The 19,095-nt window shown below is 61.7% G+C and overlaps 1 protein-coding gene across 1 annotated transcript; it reads left to right on the forward strand.

Annotated features, from left to right (window-relative positions):
• The first annotated feature begins 12,621 nt into the window (after positions 1-12,621).
• FZD9 (frizzled class receptor 9) lies at positions 12,622-14,955 on the forward strand. The gene has a single exon (XM_009501342.2). The coding sequence runs from the start codon at positions 12,799-12,801 to the stop codon at positions 14,548-14,550; it is 1,752 nt and encodes a 583-aa protein (XP_009499637.2). The 5' UTR covers positions 12,622-12,798; the 3' UTR covers positions 14,551-14,955.
• The last annotated feature ends 4,140 nt before the right edge of the window (positions 14,956-19,095 follow it).

The raw sequence follows: 19,095 nt of genomic DNA on the forward strand, positions 1-19,095 counted from the left end.
TGGGCTTGTGCCCTCACTGCAGCCCTGGCTTGGGGAGCTGCTGGCTTTTGGGGCTGCCCAAAGGCAGCCAGTCACAGCAGGTGGGACATAACTGGCTGGGCTGGGGCAGACTGGACCCCTGGGCTGGCACTTGCACTGCTGCTGAGGGATGCTGGGATCCCTTGGGACACCTGGTTCCCCGCTTCATCTGTCAAGCAGTTGCTGTGAAAGCCCAGAAAGGCTCAGAGCATGTTCTCCCTTTTCCTGCAAGCAGTGTAAACATGAACACACCCCTCAGCAGGGCAGGCACCGGCAGTGGGGGTCCCTTCCCCCTTCTCTGCCACCACTCCTCGCCATCCTGCGAAACACATTAGGGCTTGTGCCATGCGCTGATGATTATTCAAGACCTGGCCCTAATTGGGAACAATTAGCAGTTGTTTCAGCTAACATATGTCTGTTTGTTGTGGCAGTCTGATGGCTGACACAAGAATCCCCATCCGGAGCAGGGACTGCAGCCACGGGAGCGCCCTATGGATGATGCAGCTCTCCGTTGAAGATGCTCTTGGGAGGTATCCGGCTTGTGCAAGACCCAGCATCCCCAACCCTTGTCCTTCTCCACTGCAGATGTGAGTAGGTCAAGCTGTGGAGAGAGGCCACAGAAATGCTGCTGGAGATGGACCCAGCTGATGCCACACGGGACCCTTGGCACCTCTCCCTCCTCCCAAGTTCCAGTTCCAGTCCTGCCATGTGGGAGTTTAAGCCACACAAGATGCTGCTCTGAGTCAACTGGATGCTGAGGACCAGTCCCTTAGCTGGGGGGACAACAGTGGGAGAGAGTGCTTTGGGTGGTGGGGAGCTTGTACCCTAGTCATTGTCCTGTGCCATGGTCTGTGGGGCAGCCCCCCAGCCCAGCACCCTGAATCCTGCGGGTCTCTTGGCTTACCCCAGGGCGGGGCTGTCCTCGCTCTGCCTGGCACCAGCAGGGAAGTGGGAGCTCCCTGATGTTCCTGGACTTCCTTTTTCAAACGTTTGGGAAAAGGTAAATCAGTCTTGAGCTATTTTTCCAGGGTCTTGCTGGGCTGTTCTCCCCCACTTCCCATGCACACCTTGTGTCCAGTGTACCCCATCATCTCCCTTGCCTCTCCCCAAGTAAGGAGCATCCTCTTGCATAAAGCCAGACAGGAACCATGCCTGGCAGACTGAGGGGGGGTGTCCAGGGTAGGTAGTAGAGAAGGTTGTAGAGGGATGTGGGCAGATGGAGACTCCAAATTTGCTTTAAAATAGGGCTTAAAGCTGAGGGTGGGATCCTGACCCAGCTGAGGAAGGAGAAGTGCTTGGTGTGCTGCCCACCATGGTGGGGAAAGGGCAATTCCCAGCTCTGCTCCCTGCCACGAGGCCAGAGGGGAGAGATGCTGGCGCTTCCCTGGCCTTGTGTGCACCCGGGATACTGCATACTGGCGGTGCCAGTCCTGACCATGGAGGTCACAAAGGCTGGAGCCAATGTCCCTACGTAGGACCCAGGCTTGGAGTAACACAGGGAAGGGAAACCACAGGGGCTTCGCTGGCAGTGCCAATCCTTCATTCCTGAGCGCTCGTGCCCTTGGATCTCTGGCTGCTGCACAAAACCCTTAGTGAGCCCCAAAACCATCTCTCCGCAGCTTGAGGGACTCAGTGTCCTGCCAGGGGGTGGTGAGCTGCAGCATGGGGGGGAGTGGGCTGGGGTGGGATGCTGGAAGCTGGGCAACCTGTGGTCTGCGAGGCGAAGGGGCTGGGGAGGAGGAAGGTGGCCCAGCTTGGTTTTCCATGGCCTCACATTTTCCTGTGCTGGAGAATTTGCAGCAAGGGTGGAAAGTGCAGCAGCCAGGAGGGGAGGCAAGCAGGGCAGGCGGGGAAGGGTTTGCTTTGCCAAGGTGCTTGGGACATTACATGCCTGTCAGGGCAGAGTCTGTGCACTGCTGGACAGTGCTGGGTGGGGGCATGGACATGGTCCACACCAAACCCCCATGGCTTTGAGACTGTCCCCTCCCAGGGTGGATCAGGGACAGGGGTTTGGTGGGAGGCGGGGCAGCTCCACAGGCAGAGCACTGCCTTGCCTTCTTGGCTCCCATGGGGTGGGCTGGCAGCCCCACAGGGCTCACGGGCTGGGGATGCTCGGAGGGTGACGGAGGACCTGCCAGGCCAGCGAGCACGGGGATGGGCTGAGGTTTGCTGCTGTGCTGCAGCTCCCTGACATGCAGCTCAGCAAGGACAAGTTGGGACAGCAGCCCTTTTGCCACCAGAGGCCATGGGTCTTGTCATGCAGGCATCCAAAAATCCTGCTTGGGCACCTCATTGCTGCTCCTCGGGGGTTTGCAGCAAACCTGCCTTTACTAGGAGCCATGACCTGAGCGCAGAGTGGCTTGAACAAACCCGAGAGGGCAGCTGGCTTCTGCCCTCGACACAGCCAGCGTGACTTACAGGCAGCCAGGGCGGTGCGATGGGATGTGGCATTCCCTCAGGCTAGTCTCTGCTGCATACCTGGAGGCATGTTTGTTTTCTGTTCCTAGTTTTTGGAAGTATTGAGGGCTGATGGGGCCTGCCAGCTCTGCCTGCCATCACCAGCTCCCTGCCCTTGGTTCTTTGCCCATTGGATAGGGCAAAAGAATTAGGGATGGGGAGAGAGAAAAAGATCATTCAGGGGTACCCCAGGACAGGGCAGAGGGCAGGAACATGCAGGTTGAATGTCGGAGGAAGAGACTCAGCCAGTTTTCATCCTCTGCAAATATTAGACGGATTCATCCTGTTATAATCTTTTAACAGCACAAGTCTTTAACACTTTCATTCTTTCCTCCTCTCTCCTGTCCCACCTCCACAGCCGTCCCCACGTCTTCCCTCCCGTGGAGCTGTGGTCCTGGCTGGGCAGCAGCTCTCCTGCCTTCACCGTGTCTGGCAGAAGTGAGCATTTGACGCTGGCTTGGGGAAATCCACCAGCACCCAGGGAGCTGGGACCTGTGGTCTGGCACTGCTCTGGGACAAGGTGTCATCTCCAGATGTTGACATCCCCAATAACGGTGAGCGAGCCTTCGCCCTTCCCCATCTCCTCCAGCGACCTGGCACGTGCCTGGATCGTGGGTGTAATTTGCAGGGGCAGGAGAGGGTCAGGCTGGGGCTGGGGACAGGGACAGGGACAGAGCAGAGCCATCCTGCAGTCCAGCCCCAGCACTGCTGGAGGAGCCCAGAGGGTGGGTGACCCACCTCACAGACTTGGTGACACATAAAAAAGCACCTTTTCTTAGCTCAGGACTCATGCCCAAATGGCAGCGGTTGCCAGCTGGGGCGAGAGCCTTTGCTGTGGTTGCCTGACCTTTAAAGAAAGGTGGTTGGAGAGCTGGAAGGAGCAGAAATCCCTGAAAGATTATTTGTTTCTCATGAACTATATTTAGGTGCCATTGGCAAAATCCAAAAGTGCTGAGTTCTGCTAAATAAATACGGGAGCTTTGTGTTTTTTTCCCCCAGAAGAGAACAGGATTAGTAAGTGAATGGTAAACAGTATTTTTGTTTGACATACCTGAGGGTTTCCATTCCAAGTTGCTGTCTTGAGCTCTTGATGCTGTGATGACGATAATGGACCTAAAGCGGCACTGCCCCATCTTGTGAAGATATTTTTTGGAAAAGAAAAGGAGGCAGCCAGCTTACCCACCGTGGTGCTGCTTTTTTTTTTGTTAAACTTTATGTTCTTGAGTATTTTCATAAATGATTGTGTATTAGGATATTTTTAAGCTAAAAATAGGTCATGCTGGTGCCACTCCAGTAGAAAACTACTTCCCTGGTGGGATGCAGACCCCCGGGGCTCCCTGCCTGCACCCGCTATTGCTGCCCCGGAGGGACAGAGTACCCAGGCAGCCTTGGGGATCGAGGTTGTCCTTGGTGGGTCCAAGCAGGGCTGCAGGGGATGGCGAGGAGGTCATCTCGCTTGTCTAGAACACACTTTGGTCATCTTGGGTTTGTCTTTGATGTTTTGGATTTCCTGTGCCTGAACCCTGGGAGATCTCCCCCAGGGGTCCCACTGGGATTGGGTCTGGACTTCCCAGTGGAGTGTTTCTGGGTGGGGTGTGTGGCTGCGGGAGGGTGCCAGGCAGGTGAGGGGTGTTTGCTGATCATTCAGGGGTGTAAGAGCCTGTCCGACTGGCTCGGCGCGGTGAGGAGCAGAGTGAGCAATCAGGAAACACCTGTTTGGATGTGAAGTCCGAAGCCTGCAGGTGGGGGGAGGCAGCGGGGCAGAAGGGCTCCGCGATCATCTCGAGCAAAGCAGAAAATCTGTTGCCCCAAAGTGGTCAGAATTCAGTGTCCCTTGAGCTGGCTCTGCTGGGACATCAGCATCTGTCCCTTGTAGAAATAAGGCACTGGGGTAATTTGGCTCCTTAATGCAGCAGCCTGTCTGCAGCAGCTCTTCTCCAGGGAGGGCCAAGGGGAGGTTGCGATGGAAGTTATTGCACAACAGCAGCACCCTGGTAAGCAAATTGGGGACACAGCTGGAGAACTTCCCCTGGTGCTGCTCCTCTGGCCAGGTTAGAGGCGGTGGTTTCACAGCACACTCCACGTGGAGGAGAGGAGAAGATGATGGAGGTACTCAAGGAGGAACCACATCAGGGAGGAGGATGCTGGTACTAGATGATTTGTCAAGAGCAAGAAGTGACCCAACCTTGGGTAGTAACCATCACTTTCTGATGAGGACTGTGACCTCAGCATGGACTGATTTGGCGCCTGGGAAGAGAAGAAATGCAACGTGGTGTTTCCCAGTCCTGATGAGCTCTGTCCAGTAACAAGGAAGAGGACAGAAGATCTCAGATGTGTGCAAATACTCAACCAGAGGTTGCAAAGAGAGGAGAGCTTCAGCCTGGGCTGCTCCAGCCTGCTCGTTACTCTTGGTCCAAACCAAGTTGAAACCAACCCAACCCAAAAGCACTGGAAGCGCCAAAATCCTCCCTGGCCAACCCTGATGAATCTATGCAGCTTGGAGGAAAGTGTCTCCATCCAGCTACCACAGCTGAGCTGAACTTTGCAACGACCACAAGGAGGACTTTGACCACAGCACTGCCAGCATTGCCAGCCCATGTATGTGGGGGTGGTGAAAGGCCACCTGTTGGGGCACCCAAGGGGGGTTGCAGGGTGACAGTGCCTTGAGGTTGCACCGGAGACCTTTGGTTTGACTTGGTAACTGAATGGGGAGCTTGGCCAATTCAGTATTAAGTTAAAACCATCTCCAGCAAGTTCTGGTCCTCGCATCCATCTCTGCTCCTGCGGCAGCACAGCGTGGGCTCGGGCTTGGATCTGCAGGGGTGCTCCTGCTTCTGGGGGTTGCTTTGGCCAAGTCCCTACCAAGGTACAGCCCGACCGTCCTGCCCGTGAGCCACATCGGCTTGAACCGGTGCCAATGTTCTTGGCCCGTGGCACCGTTTCTGAAGGGTGGCAGAGAACAGGTGAGCCGTGCACAAGAATGGGCAGGGTATGCAGGAGCTTTCTGCTGGGCCATGAGCACGTGCAGTGCTGGCCTTGGGGCTGGCAGGACTTGAGGGCACTCCCACACTTTCCAAATTGCCTGGGGTAAGGTATCTTTTCCAGCCAGGTAAGGGTGCTGGTGGCCAGGTTCTGTGCCCGGCACGGCAAGCACCTCCCCAGACGCTTGCAGCGGCCCTGGGGCTGTGGAGCTGCCTCCTGCCTGGATTGCATTTGCTTGGATTTCAGCAGCTCCTTCGAGAGACATGAGGCACTTGGCGCCAGACGGGGGGCATGGACATCCTGGGAGACACAGACACTGTGGAGCATCCCGGGACCCTCCTACCCCCTCCTGGGTTGCTCCCAGCCCTGGTGCCGCTGGGCTTAGCCCCAGCCCACGTCCTGCCTGGCTCCAGGCTGCCCTGTGGTTCTCCCCTTCTCCTCTGGATCGTATTTATTTATTTATACGCTGAATGTAATAAAACCCCAGCAGGAAACGGAGGCGATTCCCTGCCATTCCCCGCAAGCCAGCCCTGGGCCGGGGCGAACAAGGAGGCGCATTGTGCGGTGCAGACCTGCCTGCCAGCACCAAGCTGCACGCGGGGCCGAGGGGCGAAGAAAGGGACGTGTGTGTCTGTGCCTGCACCAGGACCCAGTGCCGACACCCTCTGCCCAGCAGCGGGCGACTTGGCGGTGCCATGGGATGGGGTGTCCTGGGGAAGAAGCTTCACTCTGGGGGCTGGGGATGAAAGGGCTCCTGTGCTGGCTTGGGATGTCATCTGGTAGCACTGCAGAGCCTTCTCCCAGCGCTGGGCGCCTCCTCTGCCCGTCCTTGGGCTGTCAGGAAACAGGTGGGCACTGAAGGTCAGCTGCGGGGCAAACAGTTGCCCCATGGCCTGGTCATCATATGACCTGCCCTTCCCAGGGCTAAAACAGCTGGGAGGGAGCTGCTACAAACTGCAGATGCTGCCATCAGTAGGGTTCAGAGTGAATGCCTGCTTGCAAAGCTCACCTGGGTCCTGTCCTCCCCCCAGAGGGGTCTGCAGGGGTGAGTGAGGTGGCTGGGGGCAGGACTTGGCTCAGTCCAGCTTCCCCTTTGATGGGGAGGGGGTCCCCATAGCCAGGGATGTGTGTCCCAGCCCCCCAGAAGGCTGTAAGCAGCCTGTTGTGCTGCACTTGCCCACTAAAACACTGCGGGAGAGGTGGGGGACTGCCCAATGTGCCCTCTCATCCCCTTGCTAGCCAGCTCCCCACCATGCTTCCAGTGGGGGCTCCCCCAGGACACCCCACTGCCCTCCTGCGCTGTCCCCTGAGCCCACAGCTGCATGCGGTCCTTGTCCATGTGCTGGTCCCACAGGCTCCCAGGGCTGCTGGGGGCGGTGGGGACATGCCCTGCACCGCGTGTCTCCTGCCTGCTTCACATCATGGCTGCATTGGCGGGGGTGGCACGGCCCTGGGTCCCTGTGGCCATGGCCAGGGAGGTAGACTGGCAGCAGGACTGTCCCTCCACGCCACCCCCAGTCTGCAGCAGCCACAGGGTGCCCATGGCTCCCCAGCTGTGGGTGACCAGCTTGCAGCACGCATCCCTGGGGAATTTGTGTCACCCTGTGTCCTTGCACCAAGGGCTTGGGTTGTCACCGCAAACACATGCAGGTGACCCAAGGCCAGGAGGTGACCAGGGAGCTCAGGACACCACGTTGCCTGGGGACACTGGTGTCACCCAGCTGCCTGCCACTGCCCCAGGATGGCTGGAGGACCCCCCTGGGCAGGTGGAGGCTGCAGGGGGTGACAATGGGATGGCAGCAGGGGGATGTTGGTGTTGAGCACAGCATCCCCCACACTATGGCCCCATCACCTTGCGCCCGCAGCACCTTCCATTGCCGCAACCACAGAGTTGCCTGTTCATGCAGTGAAGGCAGGCACAGGCTCTTGTGGCTCCTCGAGTTACTGAAACCACACACCTGGGGAAAAGGGGGTAAAAACCTCCAGCTCCTGCAGGAAATGTCTCTGCAACCCCCTCAGCGGTGGTGCAGAGATGTGGGCGCTGCTGCTGGTGGGTGGCAGGTTGTGCAGGGGACAGCCGGGAGGGCAGGTATGCCATCCCGCTGCCCTGAGGGGCACTGGGGCATTTGGGAAGAGGTTTCCTTTCCTGGGATGGGGGGATTGGGTCGGGCCCTGACCTGGATAGGAGGATGGGGCGGGGGGGTCTGCAGCTCCCTGGGGACCCAGCAGAGCCTTTGGCATGGCTGGGGAATGAGCCAGCCTGTGCTGTGTGAGCTGGGACACTCGGAGCACAGGTGGCAGTGGTGTGAGAGAAGGAGGGGCACCCCACCGGGGTTCTCGCTGCTATAATTAATGCGAGAATTAGGGAAGAAATGGCTTTTCCATTCCATTGGCACAGGGTGGGGCTGGGCAGGATCCCTGCTGTGTGTTCACCCAACTCCTCCTGCTGGTGTCAGGTGCCTCCACCTGTTTGTCTGGGGACTGTCCCCCACAATCCCCATCTTCCCAACTTGCTGCCGCCTGCCCACGACTGGGAGCCTGGCAGGTCGCTTGTGGGGCACGGAACAGCGCTTGCCCCATGGCATGCATGGTCTGGTGCACACGTGTGTGCATCTGAATCACACCAGACTGTGCCTGGGAGTAGGAAGGGTTCAGGCTTGAGGATCGCTCCTGCTGGTGCACTGGAGGGTGTCCCCAGGGAGATGGTGGCCTGGGCAGGGTGCAGCTGCCCCTCCAGCTGGTTGGGTGCCAGCCTGCAGCCCTGCATGGTGCCCGGCGTGGGGTGCTCCCAGGATGGAACCCTCCACCTGCTAGCCAGCCCATCCGGCCCCAGCACCAGCATCGCTTTGAAATTGAAGCTGCTGGCCTTTCGCACCAGCTATTCCTGTGAAATTCTTCAGGAAGGGAAAATTATCCGCCCAGATCCCTGTGGGGCTGTGCCATTGCTCTCCCTCCGGGCTGTGCCATTGCTGTCCCTCTGGGCTTGTCCCCCCAGCTGGCACGGGGTGCCGCAGAGCCCGTATTTGCCCCTGAGCATGGCCAGTGGCCTGCCCCTGCTGTTTTGGGTTTTCCCTCTCTGCGGCAGCCCCTGCCTGTGGACCTGGGAGCTGGGACCACCGAGAGTCCGTGGGCTCGGCCTGCTGGGGAGAGGCAGGGGCGAGGGCAGCACAGCTGGTGTGGGACCCCTCACCACCCTGCAGCAAGTCCTGCCTGCCCTGGCCAAGGCTTGACAGGACAGCGCCCGTGGGCCCCTCTGCAGCTCCATCACCCCCTCCCCAAATCCATTGTCGCTTCCCTGCCTCTATCACCCCATCCCCTGCCCTATTGCCTCCCCACCTCCATTGCCCTCTCCCGAGCTCCATAGCCCCTCCCCTCATCCATGGGTCCATCACACCCTCCTCTGCTCCATGACCCCTTCCCTGGCTCCATTGCCCCCCCTTTTCCAGTTCCATCACCTTCTCCTCTACTCCACTGCCCCTTCCCCACCTCCATTGCCCCCTCCCCTCCTCCATTTCCCCTTCTTCTGCTCCATCACCCCTTCCCCAGCTCCACTGCCCCCTCCCTGGCTCCCACCGGGGCTGTCCCCATCGCTGGTGCTGAGGGGGATCCCCAAACCCTGCAACCCAGGGAAGATCCACCCATGTGTGGGCATGAGGGGCATTGCTGCAGCCTCTCTTTATCCTGGGGCGACAGTGAGGATTTTTCTTCACCCTTCCCCCTCCCCTCGCTGAGTCTCTTGCACAGGTTTGCAAGCACTGTTGACGGGAAGAAAGGAAATGGGGCAAAGCTGCTGCCAGGAACCACAGGCTCCTGGGCTCCTGCGATACGGCCCCGCTCCTCCAGGCTGGCCGCTTCCCGGGCAGGATTTCTGTGCAGCCTCTGTGAGCCCTTTCTTCCAGCTGTTGATATTGGATTCCCAGCCCAGGGCCACTTCCAAGGCCGTAAATCTGCTGTGTTGCTCTACCTGGTGTTCTTGTTTTCACTGCAAGGCTTCCAGACCTGCTGGAGATCTCGGCTTCTGTGCATGGCCATGATGTCCCCATCCAGGCGGCAAACAGCATGCGGTCCCCTCCCTCTTTCCCGGCGTACCCCAGGGGTGCGGGCACAGGTGGGCAGGTCACTCCCCAGCAGGGACAGGCAGTGGTGCAATAAAAGGGCAAGACTCGGGCAAGGGTTGGGATGCTGGTGGCACCCCCTGGAACCCCCTGCCCACCACTGCGCGTGGGATGAAGCTCCAGGAAGGGCTCCATGCGTCCTTTGCTGGCCCCACTGCAGGTCTCTGAGGCTTGGGCAGGGCTTGGGCATCCCGTGGAGCATCCAAGGAGGGTGTCAGGGTGGGGAGGAGCACCCCAGGTGCCACCCCCAGTGTGTGGGGTGGAGGTAAGGGGCGGCCGCTCCTCTACATTAAAAGGCGCCCCTTGACTCTGAAAAATCCACATGTTGGTCTTGGCTGGGCTGCGGTGCCTCCTGCCAAGAGCAACAGTTTTACATATTAAAGCTAAATTAAATTAGAAGACATTATTTGTGTGTTTTCCCCCTCCCCCATTAACCCTTCACAGCCCAGGCGACTGGGCTGGGAGGTACAGGGGCACCCACAAGGGTGAGCCAGGATGGTGGAGCTGGCACCTCGGGGTTGCATCCATCCCCTGGCCATGGGTCCTGCTGTGCCCGTTGCCCATGAGAACCCTCACTGGGCAGCCAGAGCTGGGTTCTGAGACGTTTGGGTGTTTCCAGGTGATGTTTCCAAGCTTTCCTTAGCAAATGGCTCCCTAAAAGGAAGGCAAGAGCTGGGCTTTAGGGTGCCCTGGAGCAGTGGCAGTTGCCACCCTTGGGTCCCTCAACCTACATAGGATGTGCATCTGAGGCTGGGGTTGGATGGGATGAGGGATCCCAAGGACAGGTCCCAGCACCCCACAGGTGTCACCTCCACCTCAGCCACAGCAGACACAGCTGTGGCTGCCAGCTCTTCTGTGGGTGACGATTGCCCCCAAACCAGCACCACAGCAAAAAATGCTCCCAACCCACCTGTTTCTTAGAGCACACAAGGAGGAGCATGGCCTCAACCCGAGGTGTGAAGCCCCCTGAAGCTGGCTACGGCTCCATGTCACCCGGGCACATGGGACAGTGCTTTCTGGGACACCCCCGCCCCCCCCCCCCCCCCCAAACTCTCCTCCAGCACTCCAAATAACCCAAAAAAACCCTTTTCCCAGGGCGCTGGAGCTGGGTAAGCAGTTTGCCTGTGCTAGAGGGAAATTCCAGGGCAATGGCTTATCTCCTGCACCATTACAATAACCGATAAGCAGCTCCCATGGAATTTCCTTATAGCGACAAATCGGGGATGTTTAAATAATGTATGGCTGGGGTGTCAGTATGTGGCTGGCGATTAGGAGCCGCGTTGACAGGTTGTTATGTTGTTACTAAAGAAATCACAGGGCTGTGGGAATGCCTAGGAATAGTGCGGCGCCTGGACCCCCAGGCGCCAGCCCGTGCCCACACCCTGGTAGGCAGGGCATCCCGGGGACCCTGCCCCAACTCCCCCAGGACAGCTGAGCTGCTTGTTCCCCCGTTGCAAATGGGTGCTGGGGATGGGTCAGAGCACCCTGAGCAGGCACCCCAGGGCCAAATGTGGCATCAGCAGCTGGTGGTGTCCTGTGAAGGTGGCATGGGCAGCAAAGCCCATCCCCGGTGCGCTGCTACCCCCAGCATGCTTTTACTGCTGGCCTGAGTGCCCTTGGCTCCTCCGGCCGGGCACCCTCAGCCTCCCCTTGCGCCCAGCATGGGCCATTTGTCACCCTGCAAGCAGGACACTGGATTTTGGGGCTGGCACCCCCAGCTTGGCCATGCTGACTGGTGTCACCACCAGTCAGCCCTGGCCTCTCACATCACCACTGCCAGGTGCCATCGCCATCCCCTGCCCATGGGCACGGGGCACCCTGCCATCCCACCAACCCCGGTGACTCCCAGGGACAAGGACACAGCTCTCCCAGCCTGTGCCATGGGCACTGGGGCTCAGCCACCTCCCACAGTTCCCGCTGTTCTGCCACGGCCCCCCAGCCCCGCGGGCGCAGGTACCCTCTCACGGGTGTGCTCTGGCAAGGTAAGTTTCCCCCTGCTCAGCAGCGGGACCAAAGTGGCACTTTCTGTCCCCAAGCTAAGGCACGTCACCCCGCCAGGCTGCGGGGAGGGGGTTTCCCAGGGAACTGCTCCGACCCACCGTGGCAGGGCCAGCCTGGCCGCTACTGTGAGTGGGTGAGCCCTGGGGTGGGCACCCCGCGGCTGCCTGTGCCCCACGCACCATCGCCCGGGTGTGCACAGCCCCTCACCCCCAAACAGCTGCCGTGCTGCAGGAGCCCCGGGGAGCGGGGTCAGGCCCCCGCACCACTCCGGTGGGTTTAGGCGAGGTCATGCGTGTTCCTGCGCCCACGTGATGGGAGTGTGTGTGCCAGTGCACAGGGCGGGCCCCACGGGTGTGCAGGGCCCCACGGTGTGCCAGGCTGCTGCAGGCGTGTGTGTGTGTGCACGTGCGTGTGGCGTGTGTGTGAACGGGTGTGCACGTGTGTTTGCGTGTGCGTGTGGGCTGTGTCAGCAGGGCTGGGGGTGCTGGGGTGCAGACGGGATGTGCGGGGGGGGGGTTGGGGCTGGGGGCGGGGATAGGTGGGGGCTGGGCTGAGTAGGGTGCGTGGTCCGTGCGTGTGCCCCACCGGCGCGGGGGCCGGACGGGAGGTCACCCCGTGGGACCGCGTTGGCGTGCTCACCCGTGGGTGCCCCACGCCTGCGAGGGGTGCGGGGCGGGTGACGCCGGCGCTAGGGTCCCGGCCCCGCACAGGTGCCGCTCCCGGTGCGGATCCCGCTCCCGGCTGCCGCCGCAGATCCCTCTGCCGCTCCCGGGGTGGTTCCCGGCGCCACCGGTTCCGCGCGCGGGGCCCGCCCCGCCCCCGGAGAGGCGTGTGTCCCCGCCCCGCCCCGCGGGCATGTCCCGGCGGGCGGGGCGGGGCGGGGCGGGGCGGGGCGGGGCCGTCCCGGCCGGCGGGCCCTGCGCGGCGCGGCGCGGCGCTGCCGGGGCTCGGCGGGCGCGGGGCGGCGCGGGGCGCTCGGCGGGGCCGCCGCCGCATGGCGCGCGGGGCCGGGGCCGGGGCCGGGGCCGGGGCCGCGGGCGGGGGGAGCCGCCCCGCCGCGCCGCCGCCGCCGCTGCCGCCGCCGCCGCCGCAGCAACAGCAGCAGCAGCAGCCGGAGCCGGAGCCGGAGCCGGAGCTGCAGCCGCAGCAAGCGGCCGCCCCGGGGGCGCGGGGGCGGCGGGGCCGGGCGATGGCGGCGCTGTAGCCTCGGGGCCGGGGCCGGGCGATGGCGGCGCTGCGGCTGCGGCTGGCCCTGTCCGTGCTGTGGCAGCTGGCGGCGGCCGGGCGCGGGCTGGAGCTGGGCGGGCTGGAGGGGCCGCGGGGGCGGGCGGCGCGGTGCCAGCCCGTCGACATTCCCATGTGCCGGGGCATCGGGTACAACCTGACCCGCATGCCCAATCTGCTGGGCCACGAGAGCCAGCGCGAGGCCGCCCTCAAGCTGCACGAGTTCGCCCCGCTGGTGGAGTACGGCTGCCACGTCCACCTGCGCTTCTTCCTCTGCTCCCTCTACGCGCCCATGTGCACCGACCAGGTGAGCGCCAGCATCCCCGCCTGCCGCCCCATGTGCGAGCAGGCCCGCCACAAGTGTGTCCCCATCATGGAGCAGTTCAATTTCGGCTGGCCCGAGTCGCTCGACTGCGGCAAGCTGCCCACCAAGAATGACCCCAATGCCCTCTGCATGGAGGCCCCCGAGAATGCCTCAGCTGCTGAGCCCCACAAGGGCCAGGGCATGCTGCCTGTGGCCCCCCGGCCCTGGCCGCCGGGCACCGCTGAGGGCCGGGGACCCAATGGCCTAGGGGCCTGTGACAACCCTGAGAAGTTCCAGTACGTGGAGAAGAGCCTCTCCTGTGCACCCCGGTGCTCCCCTGGGGTGGACGTCTACTGGTCCCGGGAGGACAAGGACTTTGCTTTCATCTGGATGGCTGTCTGGTCCACCCTCTGCTTTGTCTCCACCACCTTCACCGTCCTCACCTTCCTGCTTGACCCCCACCGCTTCCAGTACCCTGAGAGGCCCATCATCTTCCTCTCCATGTGCTACAACGTCTACTCTGTGGCCTTCATCATCCGCTCGGTGGCAGGGGCTGAGAACATTGCCTGTGACCGGGAGAACGGTGAGCTCTACATCATCCAGGAGGGGCTGGAGAGCACGGGCTGCACCATCGTCTTCCTCATCCTCTACTACTTCGGCATGGCCAGCTCGCTCTGGTGGGTTGTTCTCACCCTGACCTGGTTCCTGGCCGCCGGGAAGAAATGGGGACACGAGGCCATTGAGGCCCACAGCAGCTACTTCCACATGGCCGCTTGGGGCATCCCGGCCATGAAGACCATCGTCATCCTCACCATGCGGAAGGTGGCAGGGGACGAGCTCACGGGGCTGTGCTATGTGGGCAGCATGGACGTCAGCGCCCTGACTGGCTTCGTCCTCATCCCCCTCTCCTGCTACCTGGTCATTGGCACCTCCTTCATCCTCACGGGCTTTGTTGCCCTCTTCCACATTCGGAAGATCATGAAGACGGGCGGCACCAACACGGAGAAGCTGGAGAAGTTGATGGTGAAGATTGGGGTCTTCTCTATCCTCTACACCGTCCCGGCCACCTGCGTCATTGTCTGCTACTTCTACGAGCGTCTGAATGTGGATTACTGGAACCTCAGGGCCCTGGAGCGCGGCTGCCTGCACCTCCCCGGCCGGCGTGCCGCCAACTGCTCCTTGGAGGCCTCGGTGCCCACCGTGGCCGTCTTTATGCTAAAGATTTTCATGTCTCTGGTGGTTGGCATCACCAGTGGGGTGTGGGTGTGGAGCTCCAAGACGCTGCAGACCTGGCAGAGCCTGTGCAACAGAAAGCTGGGCGTGAGGACGAGGGGCAAGCCCTGCAGCGGGGTGAGCTGTGGCGGGGTGCACTGCCACTATAAAGCCCCCACAGTCATGCTGCACATGACCAAGACGGACCCATATCTGGACAACCCGACGCATGTCTAGAGCTGGGGCTGGCCCTTCCCTGGGGACGGTGGGCCAGGGGAAGCCGGCCTCACGGGTAAGGGGCGAGGGGACACTGCTGGGGGGTGAGGGCAGAGGCTGAGCGGCGGTGAGAGGGGGGACGCACACTGGTTTGGGGTGGTGAGGCCCTTGGGACCCACCCTGGCACCGCTCAACCCTGACAAGTAGCTGCTTTTTCCTAGAGGTTGTTTTGTTGTTGCTGTTGCCAAATCCAGTGACTCTTCTAATGCTTTCTTTGGGGGGGGGTGGGGTGGCGGGGACGGGGCAGGGAGGGGAATAATCCAGCCCATGTTTATTTAATTCTGTAATTTATTTTAGATTTTTTTTTTTTTAATCATTAGCTGCGAGGAATGGAAAAAACAATAAACCCTGGATGTGTTATTTCAACCAAGCCTGGTGCTGTTTGGAGGAATTCGAGGGGGCTGAGAGCAGCCCCACGGGAGCCCCCCCAGCTCAGCGGGTTGGGGCTGCAGTCCTCGTGGTGGGTGCGTGCCAGGCCGGGGGGGGGGGCTCTTTAGCTGGTGGAAAGAGGAGCGGGCCATGCTGGGGTGCTGCCGGCTGTGGCAGGAGCCTCCTGTGGTACCGGGCGGGCTCCCTGCGTCCAACTCCCCCTGTGGCTTCCCCAGGGCCCGGTCTGGCGCCTGCTGCCTCCCGGCTGAGGAGGAGGGTGTTCCTGCGCTGTCACGCTAACGAATCATCTTTTCCACTCTGTGCTCTGTAGGTGATTTGTGTCGGCGCCATCGGCTGCCGGGGCCTTGGTGCCAGGCCAGGGGGCTCCGCGCTCCGGCACCTGGGGGCATGGCAGGCCAGGAGCCGGGGTGATGGGCTGGGAGTGCAGGACCTTGGGGCTTTGATGTCCCATGCAGAAGTCCAAGGTGCGGGTAATGGAAACTTCTGCGCAGCCTTATTTATCCCCCCGCTCCGGTTACAATCCCAGCTTGCCTTCCCCATTGTCCGGAGGGAAATTCAAGCCTCAGCTGGTGTCGCTGGGGCTGGCGGGGGGAGCCGGGGCTGTCCTCGCCGCAGGCTGGCCGGACCGTGAGGCAGGCGGTGGTGGCGGGTGCTCAGTGGTGGGGACGCTGCCCGCCCTGCCCTGACACACCTTGGGGAGTCGGGGCGGGGGCAGCAGCTCATCTCTGCAGAGGGTTTGTGGGGCTGTTTGCCCGGCTGCCCCGGGGGTCTACTGTGGGTTCCCAGTGCCAGGGTGGGGAGAGATGGGCTCTGCCTCGGCCCCATGGTGGGCAAGGGGCTGGGAGATGAGCAGCCTGGTGATGTTCAGACTTGTCCATCATCCAGTTGCCTGTTAATTAGCCAGCGTGCAGGCTGGGGCAGTGCTGGTCCCCAGTAGGGTCTCTGGGGCCCCATCCCTTTTGCCCAGGGATCAACAAGTCAGCGAGGGACCGTCCTTTCAGTACCCAAATTAGCACCTACTGCCTGCATCAACAGCTCCCAGCCCCTGCCCCAGCGAAGCCCTTGTTGCTCAGAGCCCCGTGTCAGAGCCGTAGCTGAAGGAGAGGTACGAGACCACCATCCTGAGCTGGAGGTGGTGGCAGGGGCTGGGTTTGGTAGCCCCTTGCCCACTGCTGCGCTGGCTAGGGGCTTTGTGGTGCTGTGACTGATGCAGTGAAGTGCTTTTCATCTGCCCCCCGCTGCCCCATGGGGTGCCAGGGTGGTGGGAGAAGTCAAGCGACTGATCTGAGAAAAGCCTTCACCTCCCCTGGGAGCCGGCATGGCAGGCAAGGTGTGAAGGACCCCCACCCCATCGCCTGTGCAGTGGCAGTGGTGGGGAATGCTGAGGGGCTTGTGCCTGATTTGGGGTGCTGGAGGCAGGGGTGCCCCCGGCTGGCCCGGTGGGCACCCAGCCCTTTTCCCCAGGCGGATGGTGGTGGTGGTGCCAGGGCAGGGACCCTGCCTGGGCCCCACTGCTGGGGCGGGGGGATCGCAGCCTCATGGGCTCCCCCAGGAGGGTTTGTTTGGGCAGATAAAAGGGCCGTGACCTGGGGCAGGAGGGTCAATATTGGCTGCAGGACAAGCTCCAAAGTCCAGCTGATGGAGCTGGGCACAACACAGGGCGGTGGTTGCCTGGGGAGGGGCTGCAGGGCCTCATCCTGGTGCCAGGTGTACAGCCTGTGTGCTGGGTTCCCTGCCCTGGCTGCAGGCAGGCAGCCCGGAGCCAGCTCAGCGCACCTTTGGCTCGCATGCCCAGGCACGTACCGTGGCGATGGTGCCGAGGCGTGTGCGTGTGCCGGCTTGCAGCACCCAGCAGGGACAGCCTGCCCTTGAGCACCCCGGCACTTGCCAAGTAACTCGCTGCCGCGCAAACGGTCACCCAGATAACGGGGCCCATCAGGCCCAGCTATCAGGCAGCAGTGGGGCTGCTGGCGCCCAACCACCTCATGCCATCATCAGCCCCTGCAGTCCGGAGGGAGCCAGCCCCGAGGCGCTGGGTGCGGCTGGCCCTGCTGGGGAGACAGAGCTTTTCCCCAGAGCCTGCCCCACAGTGGAGCTGCCCCTCGGAAGGGCTCTGTGCTGCGTACATCAGCCATCCTGTTGTCACAGCCACTTTCAACCCTGCGCTGGGGAGGCTCAGCCTTCCTCCGTATCCCCACCCCCAGATCATTCCTGCATCCCCCCTCCATCCTACTCGGAGCAGCCCCAAAGGCAGCCAAACACCCGGCTCCAGCAGGGTTGGATCAGCTGCAGCATCCCCTCAGCAAGGGGTAAGCAGGGCTCAGCAGTGTGTCACTGCTGCAGGGGCAGCCCCCCCCCAGCTTGGGTACTGCCACCATGGCTGCCCATCCCAGTGCCAGCGGGAGGGATGGCTGCCGAGGCTGAGCCGTGGCTGCTGCTGGGTGAGCGCGGTCCAGCTAAGCACAGCGAAGTTGAGCCTAGTGCCCCCAGCACTCACTGACCTCTGGATGTTACCCACCCTCGGAAGGCAGGATGGTCCCTCCAGGTTTTGCGTAGCAGAAGGAAAGTCACTGTGCTCTGGGAATGTGCTAAAAATCCCACGTTACCCAGACTATTAATTGGTTCATATTCATGATTAAGCCAAGGGGGGGCCAAGCTCAGGGCTCATGGCCTCATCCTGTGGCCATGCTGGTACGCCAGAAAACAGAGGTGCCCCACCAGGGTTTGTCACAGGCCAGCCTTGGTGAGACAGCGGCACAGCCGGGCCGGTGACCGTCCCCAGCCTGCAGTGCCAGCGGGCAGCAGGCTGCCTGCCAGCCCCATGCACTCGCCTGCCAGGCATGGGGACAGCTATTTATAGCCCCTGCACAGGACACTAATGCCATGCAAGGGCTTCTATAAAAAGCAAGTCTCTGAAAAGGTCTTGGAGCAGATGCTGGTGTGGGGTCTCCATGCTGAGGCCTGGAAACATCCCAGCTTGAGTCACACTCTGATTCACCCAGGTCCTGTTGCAGGCCCAGCAAACCAAACCACCTCCTGTGGCGAGGGGATGAGGCTTCTCTGGAGACAGCAGCATCTGTCCATTGCCGAGAGCCTTCAAGCCCTCAGACCCATCAGGGGATTTCCTTGGCCCCACAGAGCTGAACCTGGCCGGAGCACTCCCAACTCGGTTGCTGAGCAAGGAGGACGATGAAGACACCCGGGAAACCATCACCCTCGGGTCAGCGCAGCACTAGCACAAGTGCAGCCAAAATGCTGGCCAACACATTTGCTTCACAGACAACAGGTTGGACATCAGCACCGCTCCATCGCCTCCCCAGCCTGTGCTGCCTTTGGAGCTCAGTATGTCAGGAGCCCAGCGTGGCCCTGTTCGGCTGCCGGAGGCCAGGACGGTGGGCTGGGAGTCATGCTCTCAGACGCAGTGGGAACGGCCCTTGCTGAGTGCTGAACCGCAGCGCACGAAGCTGTGGTTGCATCGCACACATGAACAGAACCAGGGCGGCAGTTTTGATGGCCACCCACCCAGGCAATGCTGGGGTGAAAGAACAGGGACGTTTCAGCTCCCCCATCACCCCCTTGTATTCCCTTCAGGAGAGCTGCCTGGTGCCAGCCTGCACGCTGCAGGACAGCTGTCACCCCGCCAGCCCACAGGAGAGGTGTCGAAAAGGGGAGCCAGCGGAAGGACTGCTCCTGCATCCCAGTGACCTCGCCCAGTCCAGGGGCAGGAAGAGCACAGCCCCATCTGCTGTCTGCAGGCAGGACAATCGCCAGGGCCAGCTCTGAGCGCACACGTCCACACCAGCATGTTCTTTTGTGCCCAGCAAAGCTTAGGAAAGGCGGTACGTGCCAGCAGCGCTGCTGCAGAGGGCACGGCCCAGCCCGGCTGCCAGAGCAGGTACCGAGACGTAGCCCCGCGGCTGGTACAACGAAACCTGAGCAGAGCACGGCCTAGAAGATGGCTCCCCAGTGCTGTGAGCTGACCTGACCCACTCGCTGCTCCCTCGACCCCTTGCTCTGCAGCTCCATCGTGTCTGATGGGGGCTCCAGGGAAGGCAGACGTGAAACATCCCAGACAGTCCCACATGAACACCGGGCGCCTGCAAAGGACTCGCTGCA

Source organism: Phalacrocorax carbo, chromosome 17, assembly GCF_963921805.1.
Source record: "Phalacrocorax carbo chromosome 17, bPhaCar2.1, whole genome shotgun sequence".
In the NCBI taxonomy this organism is placed as follows: Eukaryota; Metazoa; Chordata; class Aves; order Suliformes; family Phalacrocoracidae; genus Phalacrocorax; species Phalacrocorax carbo.

Coding starts and splice junctions, on each gene's coding strand:
- FZD9 (XM_009501342.2), top strand. CDS start 12,799: ATGGCGGCGCTGCGGCTGCGGCTGGCCCTGTCCGTGCTGTGGCAGCTG.